The sequence below is a fragment of the Amyelois transitella genome, chromosome 10, assembly GCF_032362555.1.
Source record: "Amyelois transitella isolate CPQ chromosome 10, ilAmyTran1.1, whole genome shotgun sequence".
Lineage (NCBI taxonomy): Eukaryota > Metazoa > Arthropoda > Insecta > Lepidoptera > Pyralidae > Amyelois > Amyelois transitella.
Genome location: NC_083513.1, coordinates 882,881 through 907,623, shown reverse-complemented (window position 1 = coordinate 907,623; position 24,743 = coordinate 882,881). Strand labels below are relative to the sequence as shown.

Genomic DNA, 24,743 nt, shown 5'->3' with positions numbered 1-24,743 from the left:
ATCATAATACAATAGCCAGGATGTTAGTAATTGAAATAAAAACATTGAAGGTTTAATAATAAGCATATCCCTTAGTCGCCCTTCATCTAAATAAAGACTTAACATTTGTGCGAGTGTGAATAGAATAGAATAGAATCTATCCTATTCTATTCTTAAAAGCAAATAAATATTCTAATATTTATTTGCTTTTGACAAGGGTTTACAAAAGGTGTAAAAACAAAACATATTTCCTGGTCAGGCCAGCCATGAATTAAAGCATGCAATGTGTATGAATGTGTGTACGTTTACTCACCAAGATAGTAAGAACAATTCTGTTGTCATCCCCGGAAGGTGCCGTGACTCCGGATTCAGATTTCACCAAGATCCTGCCGGTCAGCGGGTCGATCCAGAACGGGTGGGTCGCGGGTTCGATGATCGAGTAACGTAGCTCTGAACTAGCGTCTACATCACGCGCTTGTACCTAATAACAAAAACCAGTCAAATTCAAAATTTTTATTCATTACTATAGGATACTTCATATCGCTTTATAATTGTCAAAACGTATGGTTTAACAACATTGGTTGACGTCAAATATTACATACATATAAATAAATAAATAAATAAAATAAAAATCTTTTATTTTCAGACAACAAGATCCATATAAAAGTTAGTAGTAGGTACTTACACTATGTTAGTAAACTTTTATTTTACTTGATTATTTCTAACGAGTTAGGCAATCATGTTATTGTGTGAGTTTCCTTGATCACCCTCCTCACCAGAGACTTCCACAGCGGGGACGTGTACCTGTCCGCCAAGGTGTTCAGGATGCTATTGCAACTGCCACGCACTCTGAAGATCAGCGATGTTGTTTTTTTACGGATAAGGGCCGCAAACCCATCAATTTGGTATTCGGCAAACATTGCCGACGCGCTGCAGAAACGAGGCAGTCCCATCAACATCCTAAACACATTATTATATAGGACCCGCATAGCATCTAGCGATTTTTTGGTATAGCTGACCCACAGACTCCCGGTGTACATGTTTTGGCAGTATGCTTTAAAAAGCGTGATCTTAACTTGTTCAGTACACCGCACAAATCTGCGAGCCAACATGTTACCTCTGACCGCCAGAGCCCTACGCTCCCTATCAATATCGGAATCGTCCTTAAGGTCGTCAGCAATCATATGTCCCAAATATTTAAATTTTGAAACATGCTTTATGTTCATGCCATTCAGGGTGATATTGAGATCGTGATCGGTGCTTTTGCCGGCGGCCTTAAAGACTAGATATTCCGTCTTTTTGACATTATATAGGAGCCCATGCTTAATAGCATAGGACTCGCAAACTCTCAGCAGTTTATTTAGACCCTCAACTGACGGACTGAGCAGCACCATGTCGTCAGCATAATTTATACTATTTATACTAACGTCATCTATGCGACAACCAACACGCATGCTGCTCAGCTCAACGATTAGATCATTTACATATATGTTGAAGAGTGTAGGAGATGTCAGCCCACCCTGCCTCACTCCACTCTCCAACACATACGCTTCAGAGAGTGATCCATTCCACTTAACAAAATTCTTTTGGTGCTGATACCAGAATTTAAACACATTCAGCAGCCCAGCCGGCATACCCCTGTCACTCAGCTTTTTCCAAAGTTTATTGTACGAGACTAGGTCGAAAGCTCGAGAGAGATCTAGAAAACAGGCATATACCGGCGTCTTACGGTCGGTGTAGTATTGAACAGTGTGCTTTAGGCTGGCGATTGCGCTTTCCGTGGACAGCCCCGGTCGGAATCCGAACTGAGCGTCATGAATATTTGCAATATTTTTCAGATGAGAGTTAAGCACACCGTCCAACACCTTAGCTATTGTAGTTGCAAGCGAGATAGGCCTATAATTTCTTCTGCTCGAGACATCGCCGGTCCTGTCCTTCACAATCGGCACAACAATAGTTTTCAGTAAGTCATGCGGTAGATATGAGTGACTTATGCACAATGAGAAAAACAGGGCCAGTACCCTCGGGAGATGAGCACCCGCATTTTTCAGATGTTCCACGCTGATACCGTCGTGCCCGGGAGATTTTCCACCACTCATGTTATCCAGGGCATTTTTAACATCTTTTGCAGTGACTCGTATCAGCGTCTTCCCATCGCATTTAGACATAGGTTCAAAAAGTGGTGTCGACGGGCCAAGAGGAGAGCTCACTTTAAAGTGTTCACCAAACATATTTGCTATAATTGTAGGATCACTCTTTCCATCGACACTTGCTGGAAAACCAGGCTTGACATCATACTTTTTTGTTGACTTCCAAAATTTAGTAAAACTATTTGTAGATCTATGTTTCGCTAATATATCCATTTTTATTTGGTTTTGGTTTTGCTGACACCACTTTAACCGACTTTTAAAGATTTTTCGCGAGACACTCATCCGATTAAATATTTCACCAGAAGTTGGCCTGTTGTACGTCAACCAAACCCGATAGTGAAGCCTGGCCTGCCTATGCACCTCATGTACATGCCTGTTCCACCCACAAACGTGCCTATTTTTAGCTGATCCACCGCCGCGACGCTCATTTGTAATACTAGCTGCGGTACTTAAGGAACGCACAATACTATAATACAGCTTATCTAACACCACTGTGTGCTCACTACTATTACAAGTTCCTCTACTGCAGTCCGTGAAATCGGAAGGAAAATGTATCTCACGTAAACTGCTATTGCATAGTTCGCGATATCTACATATCTGTGCGTCATTTCTTTCGCCCCAGATAACCGAGTTTGGTGGTGCATTCATAGATAAAATTTTCGACCTCACAAGATTAAGGTCACATGTGATAGATAAAGGCAAATGGTCAGACACAAACACATCCTCCAAGACTCCCGCCTCAACAACAGTCAACCATGCAGACTGTGAGACCACACAGTGGTCTAACCATCTTCTACAGCCGTGTGCATCGCTTACATAGGTGTATATATCATCTCGCAAGCCTAGTTTTTCTATATCGGCACATAACCAGTTCATGTCAGCACAGAAATTATTGAGCTCATTAAAGAAAAGTGTATGTGGGTGGGCATTAAAATCACCCAAAATAAACACACATTCAACATTTGCACCCTCAACAATCGCATTCACCTCCCCAAGAACTTGTATGAACAAAGGTAAGTTGTCATCTGCATTTACTGGCATATACACGGAAAATACAACAATAGAACGCTGTCCAATAGTGGCCCGAATGGCTACTAGGCGGTCACTTTTACACGGTAACACAGTGACACTATCAAAAATACCCTTACGCCAAAGTAAGGCCACACCACCATACGGTCTACCAATTAGTGGGCCAGTTGAAAGATCCACTGCTGACCTTCCTGTATACTCAAAATCAGTTGAAATAGTTCCCAGTAGTGGTATGTCGTGGGGAAGTAAACACGTCTCCTGAAGGGCCACCAAATCACAGTTTTTACACATATTTTGCACGTCTCTCATAGACCGCCTGAGAATACAACAATTGAAGCTTATAAAATTCATATATCTCGTATGATTTAAATCCATAACTAAAATTTTTAAATTAGCTATTACTGGTACCCGTATTCGGTTTCCTATTGTACATAAAATGCACAAAACGTCTGAAAGTCATCCCATTTGGCCAAAAATTATCATCTAAAAATATATCCAATTTTTGTTTGGACACATATAGTTTGTAAGAACTATATAATTTAGTTTGCCTCGTATTAATCTTTTTGAGGGATACACATTCATCAGTTTTGTCTCTTATATAATTCATAATATCCTCCTCGCTGGCGTCTTTACTTACATTAGATATCAATAGAGGGACTTTAACATCAGCCGCTTTAAATTTACCGTTTGGCGCGATAGGAGCACAGCCTTTTTGCCCTATTAACTTATAACGTTTGGCCGACTTACTACGATAAACTTGCCACTCATTCACAGTTGGAACCGTAGCCATTTGGCTGCACGCACTGACACTACACTCGCGATGAGACACTTTCACCACTTTCGAGTTAGCTTGATTTTTTGAAATTCTCGAAATATTGGAATTATTTGATCGCATTTCACTGGTAATGTTTTCATCCAGCGCACTCACATTTGACGTCATCATAGGCGCCGGAGCTATGATATTGGCATAACTGCACGACGAAATGTTTTCCATCTCCTTCGCACTTTCGCAGTTGGCATGCAACGGCTGTCTCGCCCGAGGTCCGCTCTCGTTCAGCTCCGCCGTTGTCGATTGTATATCCGCCTTACTGCTTACACCTGCGCTCTCGCCACCTGTCGGACTCGCTCCTTCTAACGGGACCACAGTACCGGCGGTATCCATATGCAGCGATGTTCTTGTCTCGTCATTTTGTTTGCAACAGAGCGAGACAGTATCATCAATGACAATCTCTTTTGATGAATGAGTCACCACTGAAGGACGGTTACTGACCTCAGAAACAGCTGTTTGATGATATGATTTTATTGGAACATATTCCGGCACATATTGTAATCCAAAAGGCCCACTTTCCACTTCGAAACTGCTCTGCAAACATGCCCCTCTTTTATTTATGTTGACTTTGGAAGGACATTCTATCAACGAAGCATGTTTCATATTTTCAACGTCCTGTTTCAGAACTTTAAACTGCTCAGATCCCAGTAAGTTATCTTCCAAGACACTCACTCTGTTTTTTACTAACAAGAGCTCCTTCAGGAAGCGGGTCACATCAACATGATCAAAATATATATATGATCAAAATATAATCACGTCTATATTCCTTGCGGGGTAGACAGAGCCAACAGTCTTGAAAAGACTGATAAGCCACGTTCAGCTGTTTGGCTTTATGATGGAATTGAGATTCAAATAGTGACAGGTTGCTAGCCCATCGCCTAAAAGAAGAATCCCATGTTTATAAGCCCATCCTTTAGTCGCCTTTTACGACATCCATGGGAACGAGATGGAGTGGTCCTATTCTTTTTTTTATTGGTGCCGGGGACCACACGGCAAATAAATTACTTAAAACTAAGTTCACTGCCGCTTCCAAGGCGTCAGTGCAGAAGAAGCGGTAACAAACTGCACTGCAGCATTTTCTTCAACAAAGTCAACTTCGCAATATCAATTACACTTCGAATAGAATGTGGACGAGAGAATACATTGTTCAGTATTAGGATAGGAGTTCCCGCGGGATTGACACGGTTTCCATGGGAACGAAGTCGCGGGCGGCCTCCAGTACATTATAAAGTAAAGTGCAGGTAATATTACCTGCAATTCCGGTTCAAATTTGACAGCGTCTTCGTCAATGGAAGCCTTGTATACTGGAGTGTTGAAGACAGGTGGGTTATCATTGGAATCTGTCAGAGATATTTGTAGAGAAACTACTGTCATTTGGCCGGAGCCATCGTCGTCTGTAGCCTGGAAAATATAACTAAATTTAGCACATACATACATATTACATATTTACATATTAATATTATAAAGCTGAAGAGTTTGTTTTGTTTGTTTATTTGTTTGTTTGTTTGTTTGTTTAAACGCGCTAATCTAAGAAACTACTGAACCGATTTGAATAATTCTTTCACTGTTAGATAGTCTATTTATCGAGGAAGGCTATAGGCTACATTTTATCCCGGATTTCCTACGGGAAACGTCAACAATGCAGGTGAAAGTTGAATGAGTCGGCCATCTGCGAGCTTTCCACGCGAACGCTGCGCAAACCAACAAAGATATAGTAAAACAATGTACTAAAGATGTGAAGTACTCATTTTTTGCCACAAAAAAGTCCGCGAGAGCATATATCTATCTCTTAAGGTTTACTTACAATAACCACTTTTATGTTCATTTTTTAAGATTATTTTTTCATTATAAACATGAGTTATTTTGAAACCAATTTTCTTTAATTCAGTATTAATCCTTATCCAAATAAATATGTTTATTACTTTCGGCTTTTCATAGACTAGAATTGAGACTAAAATTGCCATTTACAGTATATAAATCAGACGAATAGGTTTTGAGATATAGTCGTTATAAGCAATTTGCAGCGAAACATTTAATACGGCGAACCAGCGTTCTTTCTAATACGCGTGACCGCCTGACCTTTTATTTATTAAAATCGGACCAGTAGTTTTGGAGATATATGCTAACATTGGTTTGCACAAACAACCACACAAACGCACAACCTCTCACCCTAAACGCATACATATGGTCTCCGTTCGGTCGCGGGTAATGATGTGGGCCAAGTCGTCGCCAAGTCGCATAATAATTAGCAGCTATAATTGATAAAGCCGAGGACGATGTTTGCAAAAATAAATATGATGCCCAAAATAACTATTCCACGCGGACGAAGTCGCGGGCACAGCTAGTACATACATACATATGGTCCCTGGCGGGGTAGACAGAGCCAACAGTCTTGAAAAGACTGAATGGCCACGTTCAGCTATTTGGCTTAATGATATAATTGAGATTCAAATAGTGACAGGTTGCTAGCACATCGCCTAAAAAAGAATCCCAAGTTTGTAAGCCTATCCCTTATTCGCCTTTTACGACATCTATGGGAAAGAGATGGAGAGGGATGGTCCTATTCTTTTTTGTATTCGTGCCAGGAACCACACGGCACAATCAATCACTATGAATAAATTCATTCATCTATATATATAAAACTCTTCCGTTACTGAGTGACTGACTGACAGACAACGCACAGTCGAAACTACTGGTCGTAGACAGCTGAAATTTGGAATGTAGGTTCCTTGGGATATGTAGGGGAGCACTAAGAAAGGATTTTTGGAAATTCAACCCCCAAGGGGGGGAAAAGGGGTAAAAACGTTTCTATGAAAAATCTTATTCCTTGGGTTTATAAACTTGAAACTTGGCATGAACACGTACATAGGCAAGTAAATATGTTTGACATTATAAGTTTTTTCAAACTACCCTCCAATCGTGATTTAGGGGGTGCGATTGGGTGACTGATTTATTAACGCACAGCCGAAACCGCTCGGTATAGGAGTCTGAGATTTTGAACAGAGGTTCCTTTAGTAACATAAGTGAGCACTAAGAAGGGATTTTTGAAATGTCAACCCCCAAGGGGGGGAAACGGGATAAACTGAGCCGGGGCTGCGGGAAAGTTCTAACGAGATACCGTGGCCCCGGAACGTAAAGGGCAACTGAAGGAACGAGGTGGGTTTTAGTCAGTAAAAGTCTGACACTCCCTCCCGTTCCACCCAGAGCGGGAGAGGTCATTTGATGATTTCCCATCCTTAAAAAAAAGACTTTGTATGACAACTTTCAGTCGTCTCTTTAACATACATAATAACATACATAATTATGTACATACATGCATAACATTAATAACATCACGCCTTTAAATCCCTATTTTATTATACTACCCATACAAACAGCTAAAAGGAAACAAGTGAAGAGACGAAATTTGTCCGCATCCATTTTCACCTAAATTCTTAACGTTAATGAGATTTACTTTTTATTATCAGGTCAACCTAATAGCCTCACATGTACGTATAACTTCGTAAGAATTTTCTTTCAACTCCTAACCGTTGAGGAGTTGTACCTTCCATCATCAGCTCATTCACATGGGATGATGACTATCAGATGCAAATACTTAAACAGAAGGAAATCCTGTAAGGCCTCTTCGTCCTATAAATCCTGTTTTTTTTTTCTTTTGAGACGATGATTTTGTCTCGCTTTACTTTTTCTATATAGATTTGTATGTATACTAATATTATAAAGAGGAACAATCTATTTTTTTATAAGTTTGTTTGTTTACACATGTAATCGATAAACTCCGAAACTACTGAATCGATTTCAAACATTCACCATTAGAAAGCTACATCATCCCTGAGTAACACAGGCTATATTTAATTCCAGTTGTAACAAGATTTCAGCCTGTGGAAGAAAAAGCCCTGTCGAGATCATTAAAAAACGCTATATATAACCGAATTACACGTGGGCGAAGCCGCGGGCGGAAAGCTAGTTCATTCATAAAGCAGGGACTGTACAATTTATAAATTAAATTTTAGTTTGTAGTCATCTTTTTTCTTTATTTTTATAAGTAGTTTTAGTTTTAAATTAATTAGTTTGTAAGTATCTTTTTTCTTTCTTTTTATAAGTAGTTTTAGCCTTAGTTTTAATTTCGTTTAATAATGGTCATCATTACATAATCTAATTTCATAAAGCGCATAAAAATTGAGATTAGACTAATATAAGTCATAAATTGACATTTGGCCAAAGTGCTATTACAAAGGTTATTAAAGATTTCGACTAACCAAACTTATAGTGAACGTACCTATTTAATAATAACAATTTTTCTTCTGATATCCCATAATACGATCTCCTTAAAGTCAAAGTTCTTTGCATTCCTAGAAAAACCATAGCTGTAGCCCAACGAACGTATCTTGATCAAATTAAGGACGTCTTGGTAAAGAGTCAGGTCAAAAGTACCCGAAACCGCCGAGCTTGCATGAAGAGAGTTATGAATGTGGATGAGGCAAAGGAAATATGCAGACATCGTGGCAAGTGGAAAGAGGTAGTCTCTGCCTACCCCTCCGGGAAAGAGGCGTGATTTTATGTATGTATGTATGTAGCCTAATGAAGTTACCTTGACTTGGAGAAAGTAGTCCTTTCTAGTCTCAAAATCTAGACACGGTGGAAGCCCAGGATTGGGACATGGTGCTACTGTGATGACTCCACTCCTATTGTCCACTCTAAAGAGTTCAGCTCCATTGCCAGAAAGTTGGTACACTATTCCTTCTGTGCCGAATCTGGAGAAGAAAAACATGATGATGGTAAAAATTGATATGAAGATTGAAATGATACATGTATATATATATACATACATACATACATAAAATCACGCCTCTTTCCCGGAGGGGTAGGCAGAGACTACCTCTTTCCACTTGCCACGATCTCTGCATACTTCCTTCGCTTCATCCACATTCATAACTCTCTTCATACAAGCTCGGCGGTTTCGGGTACTTTTGACCTGACCCTTTACCTGTATATATATAATTATGAATATATCCACTGCGGGGTTGATAGAGCCAACAGTCTTGAAAAGACTGATAGACCACGTTCAGCTGTTTGGCTTAATGATAGAATTGAGATTCAAAAAGTGACAGGTTGCTAGCCCAACGCCTAAAAGAAGAATCACAAGTTTATAAGCTTATCCCTTATGATATGATTACAATGTAATTTCACTTTTATAACTGTAATACAGAAACTCAACTAATATTTTAAACGCGAAAGTAATCTCCTTGATATATCACGAATATATGATTAAGATTACTTTGAAGAAAGTATTGTTAAAATATGTACACTGCACTGCATGTTTATAATATCTAATAATAGGGAAGAAGTTATTACTACCAACAAACTTCAGAAAGACACCTTTTAGCTCAAAACTATAGTTCCCTTTTCTATAGATGGCGCTAAATAATAATTTCTACTATCATGGGTCCCGAACTTACTTCGAGGCTAACTAAATCTGTCTTATTTGTTCCGTATTTACTTATTTCCTCATTCACTCGTTCACTGATTCACTCGTTCAATCATTCAATCATTCACTTATTTACTCACCTGCCAGTATCTCTATCTGTAGCTTCAACAACCGTGACTCTAGTACCAGCCGGGGCTCCTTCAGCCACAGCAGCTGAATATGGATCATCAGAAAAAATTGGAGCATTATCGTTGACATCAGTTAGAGATATCGTTACGCTGGCTTTCGAAGATAGACGAGGGGAAGTATGTAGTTCTTCAGCTATGACCTGTTAAACGAATAAAAAATAATAAGTTTTAAAATTTTGATGCATGGAAAAGCAGACGATGTAATTATTGTCAGACTTAATTGTTGACTGGTAGAGTATAAAATCCTTCTAGCATTTAGTCACCCAATTGTGCTATACGTTTGTATTTTGTACAATATAGTTTAAATAAATAAAGAAATAAACCACATGCAAAGAAAAACAGATTGACTTGTCATAAGTCGAAAGCATCATGATCAGTGCTTTAATGTTACTGTGCCGTGTGGTTCCCGGCACCATTGAAAAAAAGAATACGGCCACTCCATCTCTTCCTCATGGATGTCGTAGAAGGCGACTAAGGGATATGCTTATAAACTTGGGATTCTTCTTTTAGGCGACAAGCTTGCAAACTGTCATTATTTGAATCTCAATTCTATCATTAAGTCAAATAGCTGAACGTGGCCATTCAATCTTTTCAAGACTGTTGGCTCTGTCTACCCCGCAAGGGACATGGACGTGACCATATATATATGTCATTTATCCAGGTACAGATTCCTTACCTCCAAAGTTGGAAGTGTATAGCGTCAGTGGTCGAACCGGTAAGGTGCCCGGTCAAATGCGTGTGCGCAAAAAGGCACAGGTTCGAATCCCACCCCGGCCATGTACCAATGACTATTTTCAAAGTTTATACATTACGATGTTATTACGAGTGAGGGAAAACATCGTGAGGAAACCATGTAACCATGGATCCAATACGGGTTAGGTTCCCCTGCAAAGGTTGCGGAGGTCAGACGGGAGTCGCTTCGTGTAAAAACCTGACTCACCCAATCCAGGATCCATGGTCGAAGGTGTAGCGGGAGCGATGATTCGGCTCGACCGCCATAAAAGGGAAGATCTCCCGCCAGGCTGGGGTGACGCCTGGGGAACCGCGCGACACACGATGTTGTGTCGGAGGTTGTATATATAGCTCCAATCCGTGAAATCTCTGAAATCGCGATTTGGGTTCTTCGCTGCTATTGGTTGAGCGCGTCAATTTCTTCGCGATGATTGACAGTTGTTGTGTGATTTGATGTTGTGACGAGTGGCGTAGAGATGTCGCCACAAAGGCACACCCCGGACTCCTCTCCAGAGTGGATGCAACCAGGACTAAAGCCAGGTGGTAGAAGAAGATTCCTTACCTCCAAAATAAACTTCCTCTGGTTGGGATCCTCGTAGTCCAAACTGGAATTGAGTCTGAGTGTGACAGATGCACTTCCAGTAGCCGTGGCCGGTTCCACAATGAACGCACCCAGTTCGTCTGACAGGCGGATTGTGAACACTGAGTTTTGGCCCTGAAACATACATACATACATATGATCACGTCTATATCCCTAGCGGGGTAGACAGAGCCACCAGTCTCGAAAAGACTGGTGGCTCTGTCCTATGTGCTATGTCCCTGAGATCATATAAAAAATATATAGTTAGCCTCGAAGTCAGTTCCGAGACTTGTGTTACGAGATACTAACTCAACGATATTATATTCTAAATACTTATAAAGAATAATAAATACTTATATGTATAGATAAACATCTAATTAAGGACGTCCTGGTGAAGGGTCAGGTCAAAAGTGCCCGAAACCGCCGAGCTTGCATGAAGAGAGTTATGAATGTGGATGAAGCAAAGGAAGTATGCAGGGATCGTGGCAAGTGGAAAGAGGTAGTCTCGGCCTACCCCTCCGGGAAAGAGGCGTGAGTTTATGTATGTATGTATGTATGTATAAACATCTAAGACTGAGGCCAAACAGAGAAAGTACGTTTCTCATCATGCCCTGACCGGGATTCGAACCCGGGACCTCCGGTGTCACAGACAAGCGCCCTACGGCCACAGAGACCGCTAAAAATTAATATCTAGGGCTTGCCAGAAAATAATATTCATTATTAGTGCTTTACTGGTTTTACATTACTTCATAACCAGTAAATTTCTGAATAACAGTTTCTGGCATATTAGAATAAGACCACTCCATCTCTTTCCCATGGATGTCGTAAAAGCCGACTGAGGGGACCTCGCCTTTTACGACACCTAGTCGCCTTACGAAATCCATGGGAAAGAAAGGGAGTGGTCCTATTTCAAAGTGCTGGGAATTACACGGCGTAAAAAAATTAACCGTGTTTTAAAAATACATACCACATCAGTATCAGTGATGACCATATCCAGATTAGGCAAAGGCGTGCCGACAGGTAGACTTTCAGGTATTTCTAGAAAATATTCCCTTCTATTGAACCTTGGAGGTTCATCATTCACATCTTTAATTGTTATGGTTATAGTAGCTAATGTACTTGTTAAATCCGAGATGAGAGGTGAACCGTTCACTATTTCTGTAGCCTGTAAAAGAAAATTTTATTATACATACATACATAACTCACGCCTCTTTCCCGGAGGGGTAGGCAGAGACCACGTCATTCCATTCGCCACGATCCCTGCATACTTCTTTCGCTTCATCCACATTCATAACTCCCTTCATGCAAGCTCGACGGCTTTATTTATAATTTAATATGATTGTCAAATTATAACAAATTAATTTATTTATAATAATTATTTATTAATTAAATTATAATAATTATAATAGCTGAACGTGGCCATTTAGTCTTCAAGACTGTTGGCTCTGCCTACCCCGCATGGCATATGGACGTGACCATATGTATGTATGTTGTCAAATTATCGTTATCATTGGATAAATCAATAGCTTCTCCTTTATTCGGCTTTAATTCCGGCTGCATCATCAACACTCTGGAGAGGATCCCGGGTATTTGACCATGGATCCTGGATTGGGTGAATCAGGTTTTTACACGAAGCGACTCACGTCTGACCTCCGCAACCTTTGCAGGGGAACCAAACCCGTATGGAATCTATCATGATTACACATCCAGTTGCCTAAATATACCGTAAGATGGATATTTTAATAGACATTAGAGATAACTAGTTATCGAAAACTTAATATTTTGAAGGGTACTTCAAAATTATTTCCATTACTTATCTCTTTTTGTGTCTACATAAATATGGTCACGTCTATATCCCTTGTGGGGTAGACAGAGCCAATAGTTTCGAAGAGACTGATAGGCCACGCTCAGCTATTTGGCTTAATGATAGAATTGAGATTCAAAACGTGACAGGTTGCTAGCCCATCGCCTAAAAAATCCCAAGTTTGTAAGCTTATCCCTTAGTCGCCTTTTACGACAAACATGGAAAAGAAATGGAGTGATCCTATTCTTTTTTGTACTGGTGCTGAGAACCGCACGGCACTTTTTTTATCTAAATATCCCTAATTACGACTTGTCTATTGTACTTTAATGTAATGTTGTAACAATTTAAAGGAAATGTTACTCACTCGAACAGTAAGATTTAGTGGTGATGATGGATCAGCTAACGCCTCCCTGTCAAGTGGTTTCGCTGTTCTTAGTTCCCCTGTTTTACTATCTAGCAGGAAGAAATCTAAAGGATCTGTAAATAAGAGAAACATTATGATAAGATCATTTAATTAGTAAATTGGAACGTGACATCGTGAATTGGAACTAATTACAAACATACATATGTATAATCACGTCTATATCCCTTGCGGGATAGGCTTACAAACTTGTGATTCTTTTTTAAGCGATGGGCTAGCAACCTGTCACTATTTGAATCTCAATGCTATCATTAAGCTAAATAGCTGAGCGTGGCCATTCAGCCTTTTCAAGACTATTGGCTCTGTCTACCGCGCAAGGGATATAGAAGTGACCATATGTATGTATCCCTTGCGGGGTAGACAGAGCCAACAGCTAAGGCACTAGTGAGAGCTACAATAAAAATTGGCTATGAATTATTTTTACGTTTGTAATCAACTTCTTTATCATTTTTGTAATTATAAGTGCTTAATTGCTACATTAAACCTTTAATGTATTTACAGTAAAATACTTGTGACTAGTTCAAGTTTAACATCTCTAAACTGTGCCCTAGATCTAAGTACTAGATCCTAGGGATCTGATTAAAGTACTTTTTTATCATTCTAGCAATAATAAGTGCCGAATTTTGCATTTTACCTAAATGTCTCTCTCATCTCTGCGTGTTCCCGGTTGCACCCTCCTGAGAAGTGTTTTGGAGCCCGGGGTCCGCCTTCCGACTTTTCTCTCTCCAGTTGGTCCGATTTTCGGCCTCCTCGGATTCAAATCCATTGGCTCGCATGTCACCATTTTTTTGCATGGCATTTTATCTAATTGTATCTACAGTAAAATACTTACTAGTGACAAGTTCAAGTTTAACACGTCTTGGTTATGCCCTATCTCTAGTCTTAACTGTGAGAACCAAAGTCCCAACTTCATCTATCTTGTAATTATAAGTGCTTAATTTTGCATTAAACCTAAATGTATCTGCAGTAAAATACTTACTAGTGACTAGTTCAAGTTTAACATCTCTTGGGGGGCACACCCAATATCTGCATCTCTTACCTTCACTATGAGAACCAAAACTGGAGCATCTTCAGCTATGTCGCCAATAAAGCATCCAATGGATACTGACATAGAATTCTTTTTCCTTCATTCATCTTCATCTTTATTATCTTTGTAATTATAAGTGCTTAATTTCGCAATTTCACCTAAATGTATCTACAGTAAAATACTTACTAATGACTAGTTCAAGTTTGACATCTCTAGACTGTGCCCTGGATCTTGGTCCTAGATCCCAGGGATCCGATTTATCTTCCTTGTATTTTTTACTGCGGAATTTCGCAATTTCACCTAAATGTATCTACATTAAAATACTTACTTGTGACTAGTTCAAGTTTGACATCTCTTGGTTGTGCTCTATCTGCGTCTCTTGCCTTCACCGTGAGAACCAAGGTGCCAACTGGAGCGTCTTCAGCTAAGGCTCCAGTGAGGGATCCACTGAACACTGGTGGAGAATTCTGTACATCAACCACTTTCACTTCTACATGAGCTGTCGAGTTGAGAGTGCCGTCCTGTAAATTGTATCAATTTATTAATTTACTTACATATACATATCTAGTCATGTATTTATCCCTTGCGGGGTAGACAGAGAGAACAGTCTTGAAAAGACTGATAGGCCACGTTCAGCTGTTTGGCTTAATGATAGAATTGAGATTGAAATAGTAACAGGTTGCTAGCCCATAACCTAAAAGAAGAATCCCAAGTTTATAAGCCTATCCCTTAGTCGTCTTTTACGACATCCATGGGAAAGAGATGGAGTGGTCCTATTCCTTTTTTTTATAAGTGTCGGGAACCACATGGCACTACATACAAATTTTAAACATTAAAACTTTTATTATTTAATAATAAATAATCACGTTTACTTACCGTAGCATACAATTGAAACTGATAAAACTGTTTGTCATTATAGTTGAGATGTTGCTTGAGAACCAACGCACCGGTGTAGTGGTTAGCAGTGGAGTTAAGGGATACCACTTCAAACGCGTCGCAAGCTTCGGGCCACTGGAAATAAATATATAGACATTACTAAAGTATTTTTAATGGTACAGTCGTCTATTTCTATTCTATGTTCTATATTCTTCAATTAGTGTATCTATCAAAAATACTTATAATTTTAGTTGGGGTTGATAGAGCTGATGCTGATGATGCTGGAGAAAATGCTGCAGTGCAGTTTGTTACCGCTTCTTCTGCACTGACGCTTTGGAAGCGGCAGTAAACTTAGTTTTAAGTAATTTATTTGACGTCAACCAATGTCGTGAACCCAAAAGATATGACAATTATTAAGTGATATTGAAGTGTCCCATAGTACCTAATGAATAAAAGTTTGAAATTATTAAATTTTAATTTGTGAATTTGACTGTTGGAGTGGGAAGACCTAGAAGAACGTACCTTGATCAAATCGGAGACGTTCTAGCAAAAGGTCAGGTCAAGAGTACCCGAAACCGACGCGACGACCTTGTTGAAGAGAGTTATGAATGTGGATGAAGCGAAACAAGTATGCAGGGATCGTGGCAAGTGGAAAGACGTGGTCTCTGCCTACCCCTCCGGGAAAGAGGCGTGTTTTATGTATGTATGTATGTTAATTTTATTTTATACGTACGTACGGGTTTCGATTTCCGGAAGCATGTTGAATCTTTAGGTTGCATTCTATTTACCCCACGCATTATTCACCCGCGTCAGGTCTTCTCAAGAGGGACTATATAAATTATATATATATATATATATATATACGGGACAAATTACACAGATTGAGTTAGCCTCGAAGTAAGTTCGAGACTTGTGTTACGAGATACTAACTCAACGATACTATATTTTATAATAAATACTTAGATAGATAAACATCCAAGACCCAGACCAATCAGAGAAAGTTCGTTTCTCATCATGCCCTGACCGGGATTCGAACCCGCGTCCTCCGGTGTCACAGACAAGCGTATTACCGCTGCGCCACAGAGGCCGTCTAAATTAAACGTTACCTGGTCAGCTAAGCACCCGACTTCAAGGTTGTCCCCGACTGAGTCCCTGTCTTCAACTAATATGTTTGTTAGTATAGTCTTTCCTATTTCTTCATCTTCAGGGACATCTGCTTCGTATGGGCTCTGAAAATAAAAAAATAATTTATAGTTTTTACATGAAGAGAGAAAATTTAGACATTTATATATTTGCAACATTTATAATATCGAATAGGTAACGTTCCCGGTTAAAAATGCTTGTGGCGCAAATAGGCACAGGTTTGAATCCCACCACAGCCATGTACTACACTATTTTCGAAGTTATGTACATTAGTTTGAATACTAACCGACGCTCTTACGGTGAGGGAAATCGTGAGGAAATTCAGGCAACTGGATGTGTAACCATGATCGATCCAATACGGGTTAGGTTCCCCCGCAAAGGTTGTGGAATTCAGACGGGAGTCGCTTCGTGTAAAAACCTGACTCACCCAATCCAGGATCCATGGTAGAGAGCTTACCCCGCGCTCCTCTCCAGAGTGGTGAGGATGCAACCGGGACTAAAGCCAGGAGGTAAAAGAAAAAAACTTAAACATTAATTAAATTACAAAAAAATAATCATGCGTTATGATAAAAAACTAAAATAAATTTATAAATTGTAAAATCTTGGAAATTATTTCTTCCGCGGCAAATTACTCAGATGGCTGGTAAGTAGTACCTATAGCCATATTTAATGGCAATACTTATTATTTGACCTAAGTTTTCAGTCCGCTACTCGTAGTAACGGGACACCTAAATCAAACTCTTTATGAGATAATTAAAAAAGAACTTATGAGATGATAAACCTACAAACCTAAAAATTTCACTGCCCTAAAAACAGCAAAAACGCAGGAAATTCTTAGCTTTTAGTACATACATATTATGTTTGCTTGTTACGTCTTCACACAGAACCAATCTTCGTGAATATTAAAATTATTTTATTGTGTTCGGAAATGGATATTTCACGAGTTCAGTTCTTGACAGATTCCTAATAGTATATTCATACATTTACAATACCTAATTATAGGTTTTTATAACCAATGCACAATGACTAAAGGGTGTTACACATGACTAGACACCCCACAAAATAACTTGTTGCTAAGGGTAATGCCAACGATAGTAACATAATTATTATTTTTACGCCATGTTTAACTTGATATGAAGACTTATAAGTACGCACCTAATTAGTTCTTCATAATTAAAATTCATACGATACTAATTTTACGTTATATTGTTCTTTAGTTTCGAGAAACTTAATTATGTACTCAGTATATACTTATTTAAACAAATAATTTTGTGTTAACATTATTTTGATATTAGTAATGTACTTAGATACTTAGATAATGCCTTCTTGGAACCAACCCGCTTCACTGCCACATCTGCTAAATGTATTGATAATGTTTTTAGTGAACAAAAACCAAATAATAAAAATGTATTTAGTAAATTACCCTCTGATCACTGCGGTCAATTAGTTACCTTTTCCACTAAACGTAGTACACGTGATGGATTAATTATGTGCAGACCTATCACAGCCCATAAAATCAATAAATTTACAAGTTCTTTAGAGAATAAAATTTGCGCAGTAACTTACACGGGCAGCGATCCTAATGGTCATTATAATAAGTTATTTACTACCATTTCAGACTCGTACTCTAAAACATTTATACAAAAGAAACGGAAATGCAATAATAACTTTAAATTCAATGAATGGGCTACTGTTGGCATCTACAAAAGTAGAAAGACTTTGTACGATTTATATGCCCAAAAACAGTATCGATTTGAAAGCGGCTTCGTAGACCATGTTAGGAATTATTCAAAAATTTTCAAAAAAGTATGTCTACATGCAAAATCTTTGTTCATTAAAAACAAAATAAGTAATGCTCCTAACAAAACAAAGGAAACCTGGAGTGTTATAAACAAGGAAACTGGTAGAAGTAATTTTAAAGACAATATTAATGAAATTAAATTTAATGATAGGAAAATTACCTCTACAACAGAAATAGTAAATTTATTTGAACATTTTTTTACAAATATACCGTTGGAATTAACTTCTAATATTGACTCATGCCCTAATGAAGCTGAAATTCTACTTAAAAATAATGTCAGCATTTGCAGTTCCAAATTTAAATTCTTAAATATTGACCCTACTGACATTATTAATACCTTTAAAGAACTTAATCTGAAAAAGTCTGAGGATTATTGGGGTATGTCGGTTGTTGTGATATGTCATATTGTAAATATTATAGCTGGGGACTTAGCTTATATATTCAATAATTGTGTTGACCAAGGGATATTTCCAAATTTAATGAAGTATAGTAAACTAATTCCATTATTCAAGAAAGGTGAAAAATCAGATCCTGGTAATTATAGACCAATCTCAATTTTACCAATTTTGAGCAAGGTGTTCGAGAGAATCATGCTTAATCAAATGCAGCGTTACTTTAAGTCTAATAAATTATTTCATAGTCAGCAATACGGCTTTACTGAGGGGAAATGTACAACAGATGCAGGTGTGGCTCTTGTCACTCATATTCTCAATGCATGGGAAGACTCACAGGATGCCATCGGAGTGTTTTGCGATCTGACCAAAGCATTTGATTGCGTAGATCATAGAACTCTTCTGCTCAAGCTCGCTCATTACGGGTTCGATACTGCTGCCGTTGAACTAATTAAATCATATCTTAGTGATAGATTACAGACGGTAGATTTAAATAATACAAAATCGAAAGGAGCGACGGTAAAAATTGGGGTACCGCAAGGTTCTATTTTGGGACCTTTTCTCTTTCTGATATATATCAACGACCTGCCTTGCATGATTGAGAAACAGAGTGGCATCGTGTTGTTTGCAGATGATACGTCACTAATTTTTAAAATGAACCGCCGTAGCGAAATCTGTGATGATGTGAATAGCACTTTAGCCGCCATCTCTAACTGGTTTACAATCAACAACTTACTGTTAAATGCAAATAAGACCCAATGTATTAAGTTTACACTTCCCAATGTGCGGCAGGCAAATGTGGATATTAGTATAAATAGTAAAAGATTAGATTTTGTTGATAGTACTACTTTCTTAGGAATAACATTAGATTCAAATTTGAAATGGCATGCTCACATTTTAAAACTTTCTAAAAGGCTTAGTTCTGCAGCATACGCTATTCGTCGTATTAGGCATTTGACGGATGTGGCAACTGCTAAGCTAGTATATTTTAGTTATTTTCATAGTTTAATGTCATATGGTCTACTGCTTTGGGGATCAGCAGCAGACATACAAACTATTTTCATTTTACAAAAAAGGGCAATTCGATATATCTACGGTCTTAAACAAAGAGATTCCCTTAGAGATTTTTTCAAAAACCTAAATATTTTAACTTTGCCCTCCCAATACATATTCGATAACATCATGCATGTTAGGAAAAACTTAGACTCTTTCAAAAAAGTAGGTGAATGTACTAGTAGATCACTGCGGAACAATTACAAGTTGTCGATCCCAGCACATCGGCTGGCTAAGGTAGGGAAATCATTTCTTATTAATTGTATAAGATTTTATAATAAATTACCAAAAAGTGTTCTTGAAATGAATGATAGAAAATTCAAACAGTATATTAAAGTTGAGCTTTGTAGCAAAGCCTATTACAGCACGGATGATTATATTAATGATAAACATGTGTGGCCCGAGCTGGACATAATGGCCTCTTAAATGCTTGTGTATTTTTGACATGATCTTGACATAATTTGTACAGTATGTACATATTTTATTTTATATTTATTTTATTTGACGAAATATTCATATTGACATAATCAGTTCTACATTCATACATGTTTTTTAATGTAGACAATGTGCATTCGTCCACGATTTAGATTTAAGAGATCTATATTTGTAAATTGACGTCCTGTGAAAATGCTGCAGTGTAGTTTGTTCCGCCGCTTCTTCTACACATGCGCTTTGGAAGCGGTAGTAGTTATAATTAGATTTAAGTTATGTGACGTCAATAAGTGATACCTTGTATCCAATTTTGAAAATAAATCTATTCTATTCTATTCTATTCTATATGCGTTAAGATAATAAAATTCATGAAAAAGTGTACAAAGAAAACAAAAATAATTATTGAAAATCGAACTACGAGTCATTACTTTTTTTTTGGTAAGTGGCCAACATTTAGTAAATACCGTTGTTATTTTTTTTTCTTTTCTTCGTTTTTAATCGCAATAAATCTTTTTCATGGGCCTATTCACGCAATGTCGAGTTTAGACTAGTTTTGAATTATAATGCTTAATAATGGTCGAGTAATAAGTAGCTGTGGGTGTTTTACTTCGCCCTTTCTCGGGACTTTTTGGTATAACATCAAAATCATTAAATCCGATATTGTAACATTCTGCAACACTAAATGGTTGTCCACGAACACTTAATAAACAATAATCCACACTTATAATTCAAGAATAGTCCATCAAACACACATTTAAAAAAAATATACACTTCAAACAACATGACGTTTGTTTTCCCGCCTAAAAGACTTACCTTTACTTTTTATTATTTCTGGCCAGTACCTACGTGGATTTTTTTAGTTAAAAAAATAATAGTTTAAAAAAAACTAAAAAACTACACTTTTATTGCTAATCAAACTAAAAAATAGAAAATAAAAATTAATGACAAAGGAATTCAGTAGTAGCAAGTCGAACAATCAGTTATAGTCAGTTGTAGTAGTAATTACCTCGGATTAAAATTATAACAAAATTAAATTTATAAACAAAACAATTTAAATCAGAGTAAAAAGCGTGGGGTGCCTGATGTAGTAAATATTAAAATCATTCTATTAGCATATATTTATGACAAGAGAGTTATGAAAATGAAGTAAAATGCACCCCACGCTTTTTACTCTGATTTAAATTGTTTTGTTTATAAATTTAATTTTGTTATAATTTTAATCCGAGGTAATTACTACTACAACTGACTATAACTGATTGTTCGACTTGCTACTACTGAATTCCTTTGTCATTAATTTTTATTTTCTATTTTTTAGTTTGATTAGCAATAAAAGTGTAGTTTTTTAGTTTTTTTTAAACTATTATTTATTTTCTATTTTTTAGTTCGATTTGCAATAAAACGGGTAGTTTTTTAGTTTTTTTATACAATTATTTTTTGGAAGTTAACACTTCTGGTATAACTATCTTACTAGAAAAGACTTTCGCAACCATGCGCCCATCGCCGGAGGTTTTCACAACTAACTTTCTTAAAGTTATATGTGGCCTGATTGGATTAAATCTCATAATATTCTCATCATCATGATTCTTTTTAAGGCGATGGGCTTGCAACCTGTCACTTTTTGAATCTCAATTCTATCTTAAAGCCAAATAGCTGAACGTGGCCTATCAGTCTTTACAAGACTGTTGGCTCTGTCTACCCCGCAAGGGATATAGACGTGATTATATGTATGTATGATGATTGTTAAACCCAGTTGAAAAGAATTTTATAGTGATAAATCACTGTTAATAATATTTTTGACTATCCAGCAAACGTAATAATTTTCGATTGTGGCCTTGCCAGGAATCAAACCACAAGATTAAGAGGCAGATTGATACAGGAACAAAAATATTTCAAACATACCTCCACTGCCTTTACAACCAGGAACGCAACAAAGTTTATCTGAAGACATCGTGGCACTTTTGTTGTAAAATCTGTCTTTCACAAAAACAAACACAAACTTGGGACTCCTATCTCAAATAATAAGGTACTTTTTACAGGATCCAGGTCCTATCTCAAAATATCTGCACAACACAGTAAACACAGTCAGAGTCCAATCTCAGATGATAAAATCACACGAATATCCGGAAGAACAAAGCTCGACTCAACGGAAGATTCCAAACTCCAAATAACGACAAGTTATCAGCACAAAACAAAGTGCAAATAGGTAAATACACAGGCACCGGTAAAAAACAACAGAAAGAAAGTTTACAGGTGTTCGAATCGAATTCAATCAAAACTTACTGCAAAACTTATTTGACATAAAAAACTGTCACTCATTTTCCAAACGAGTATTACAGTGTTGCTATTATAAATAGGCAAAAGATACCTAATGTTAATTCAAGAATTGCATTATATGTTAAATACGTATTAAATATCGCAAAGTTCTGTAGGTAGTAACTTTATTCTTGTATTATTGTAAATTTAGTTGTTCAATTTTCATTTATGATGACAAAATATGGGATGCTCAAGCGGGATTTCGAAAGGGAATGGGATGTACTGATCAGGTCTTTTCCTTGCGGTGCATAGCCGAAAAGTTTTTGGCCAAGAGTCAAAAAGTCTATTGCACATTCGTAGATCTGGAAAAGGCCTATGACAGAGTTGAGAGGAATGAATTGTGGTCAGCACTTTCTATGCATGGGGTGAGCAGTCTCTTAATACGAGCACTGAAATCCTTATATGAGGATTCGAGTGCTTGTGTCAGGATAAACGGAGCGCACACTGAGTGGTTTAAGATTGAGAAAGGCGTTAGGCAAGGATGTGTTGCGTCACCGTGGCTGTTCAACCTATTTATGGATAGCTGTTTGACAGATGTGAAAGAGTCTAAAAGTGGATTAAGGATGAATGAGTTACTCGTCAAATGTCTGCTCTATGCCGACGATCAGGTTATACTGGCGTCATCAGCGGAGGAGTTACAGGAGATGGTAAACTGTATGCATGAAGCTTTAAAAGAGAAAGGAATGAAAGTGAACGTAAGTAAAACTAAAACACTGGTTTTTGAAATGGAGAAAGAAATGACAGCATGTAATATTTTGATTGGAGGAGAAAAAGTGGAGCAAGTGAAAGAGTTTGTATATCTAGGATCAAAGTTTACATCAGATGGCAAGTATGATAGTGATATTGAAAGGAGAGTGAACGCGGGGAACATGGTGAATGGAGCTTTGCATGCCTTTATGAGCAGTCAGAAACTATCCAAAAAGGCTCGACTGGCTGTGCACAGGGGCGTGTTGGTCCCGACATTAATGTATGGGAGTGAAAGTTGGGTATGGCAAAAGAAGCATGAAAGCAGAATAAATGCAGTGGAAATGAGAGCGTTAAGGAGTATGATGGGTGTGAAATTGAGTGACAGGATAAGGAACAGCGTGATAAGGGAATGTTGTGATGTGAAAGAAGATGTAGTTACAGGAATAGAAAAGGGTATGTTAAGATGGTTCGGTCATGTGGAGAGGATGAATGAAAGCAGGTTGACTAAGCAGATATACAAGGAGAGTGTGGAGGGAAAGGTCGGAGTGGGAAGACCTAGACGAACGTATCTTGATCAAATTAAGGACGTCCTGGTAAAGGGTCAGGTCAAAAGTACCCGAAACCGCCGAGCTTGTATGAAGAGAGTTATGAATGTGGACGAAGCGAAAGAAGTATGCAGAGATCGTGGCAAGTGGAAAGAGGTAGTCTCTGCCTACCCCTCCGGGAAAGAGGCGTGATTTTATGTATGTATGTATGTATGTATTTTCATTTATTACTTTTGTTTTATTACTTATATATTTTTTATTGTTTTAAAATATTCTACTAATTCTACTATGGTTTCTAATGGTAATTCTAAATGGAGCAATGCGATGAAATAAAGAAGCCTCAGGTTAATAGTAACATTATATGGAAATATATTACATCTCTTTTTGACTCATTATACGTCAGAACTTCTTGGTTTCTTGTATGGAGATTACTGGCACTGGTGCTATCTCTGTCTCTCTTACTCTCATACGAAGGATCTAAAAATGAATTTATTAATCCTGGCAGTTTTAATAAGGATAATGAGAAACTTTTATCAAAATATTGCATTGTCATCGGTCCTTGATACGTGTGCAAAGTTCCAAGTTGATCAGACGTTTAGAAATCAGTGAAAATTAAGCTCAAAGATTCCGTTACATACATACATACATACATACATACAACCCAAGCTAATAAAAGCGTAGTAAAAAGCCAATAAATATTTATTTTCAGTACAAAGTTTAACCCATTAAAAATAGTAAAAAATGAATGCGTGTTTTACCCGAAAAACCTGAGGTGGTTTAAAAGCACATGAAAATATATAATAAAACTTACGTTTTTAAAAATAGGCGGGTTGTCATTCTCATCTAGCACAATGACGGTGACCGGTTGGAGCTGGACTAAATTCTGCTTGGGGTCAGGATTTTGTTCTTCTATCGACACGAGGAACTTCAGCGTATCTTCAGACTGAAAAAACAATGTTTTTTTTTTAATTTATAACAATATAGCAAAACATGAAATTGAAACATTTTTTTTTCTTCTTAAAATATTTTTAGACTAACATCTGGGTAGATATATTATATTAATACAGGGTATAAGATAGTTACATAGTCAACTATTATTAATGCGCAGAATGTAAAAGTTGATCAAAGAAAGATGCAATGGACTAGCAACTTGTTATTTGAACCAGCACTATCTTAGAATCCCAATTCCCCTATGAAGCAATACCCAACTTCACATACCTTTTAATAGGTATTATGATTCTCAATACTATCACTAAGCCAAACAGCTGAACGTGGCCTATCAATCTTTACAAGACTGTTGGCTCCGTCTACCCCACAAGGTATATAGACGTGAT

General features: G+C 37.7%; 1 protein-coding gene across 1 annotated transcript in view; it reads right to left on the bottom strand.

The window, feature by feature from the left end:
• The window catches only part of LOC106134781 (cadherin-87A), a 71,804-nt gene that overhangs the window by 22,255 nt on the left and 24,806 nt on the right, over positions 1 to 24,743 (bottom strand). The window contains exons 5-15 of the mRNA XM_060946084.1: positions 24,221 to 24,352; positions 16,150 to 16,272; positions 15,044 to 15,178; positions 14,496 to 14,688; positions 13,084 to 13,196; positions 11,883 to 12,080; positions 10,898 to 11,050; positions 9,556 to 9,743; positions 8,579 to 8,741; positions 5,239 to 5,388; positions 293 to 460 (exon numbers count right to left, since the gene is read on the bottom strand). Of these exons, the coding sequence (XP_060802067.1) occupies positions 293 to 460; positions 5,239 to 5,388; positions 8,579 to 8,741; positions 9,556 to 9,743; positions 10,898 to 11,050; positions 11,883 to 12,080; positions 13,084 to 13,196; positions 14,496 to 14,688; positions 15,044 to 15,178; positions 16,150 to 16,272; positions 24,221 to 24,352 (1,716 nt within the window). The remainder of the gene's footprint in view (positions 1 to 292; positions 461 to 5,238; positions 5,389 to 8,578; positions 8,742 to 9,555; positions 9,744 to 10,897; positions 11,051 to 11,882; positions 12,081 to 13,083; positions 13,197 to 14,495; positions 14,689 to 15,043; positions 15,179 to 16,149; positions 16,273 to 24,220; positions 24,353 to 24,743) is intronic.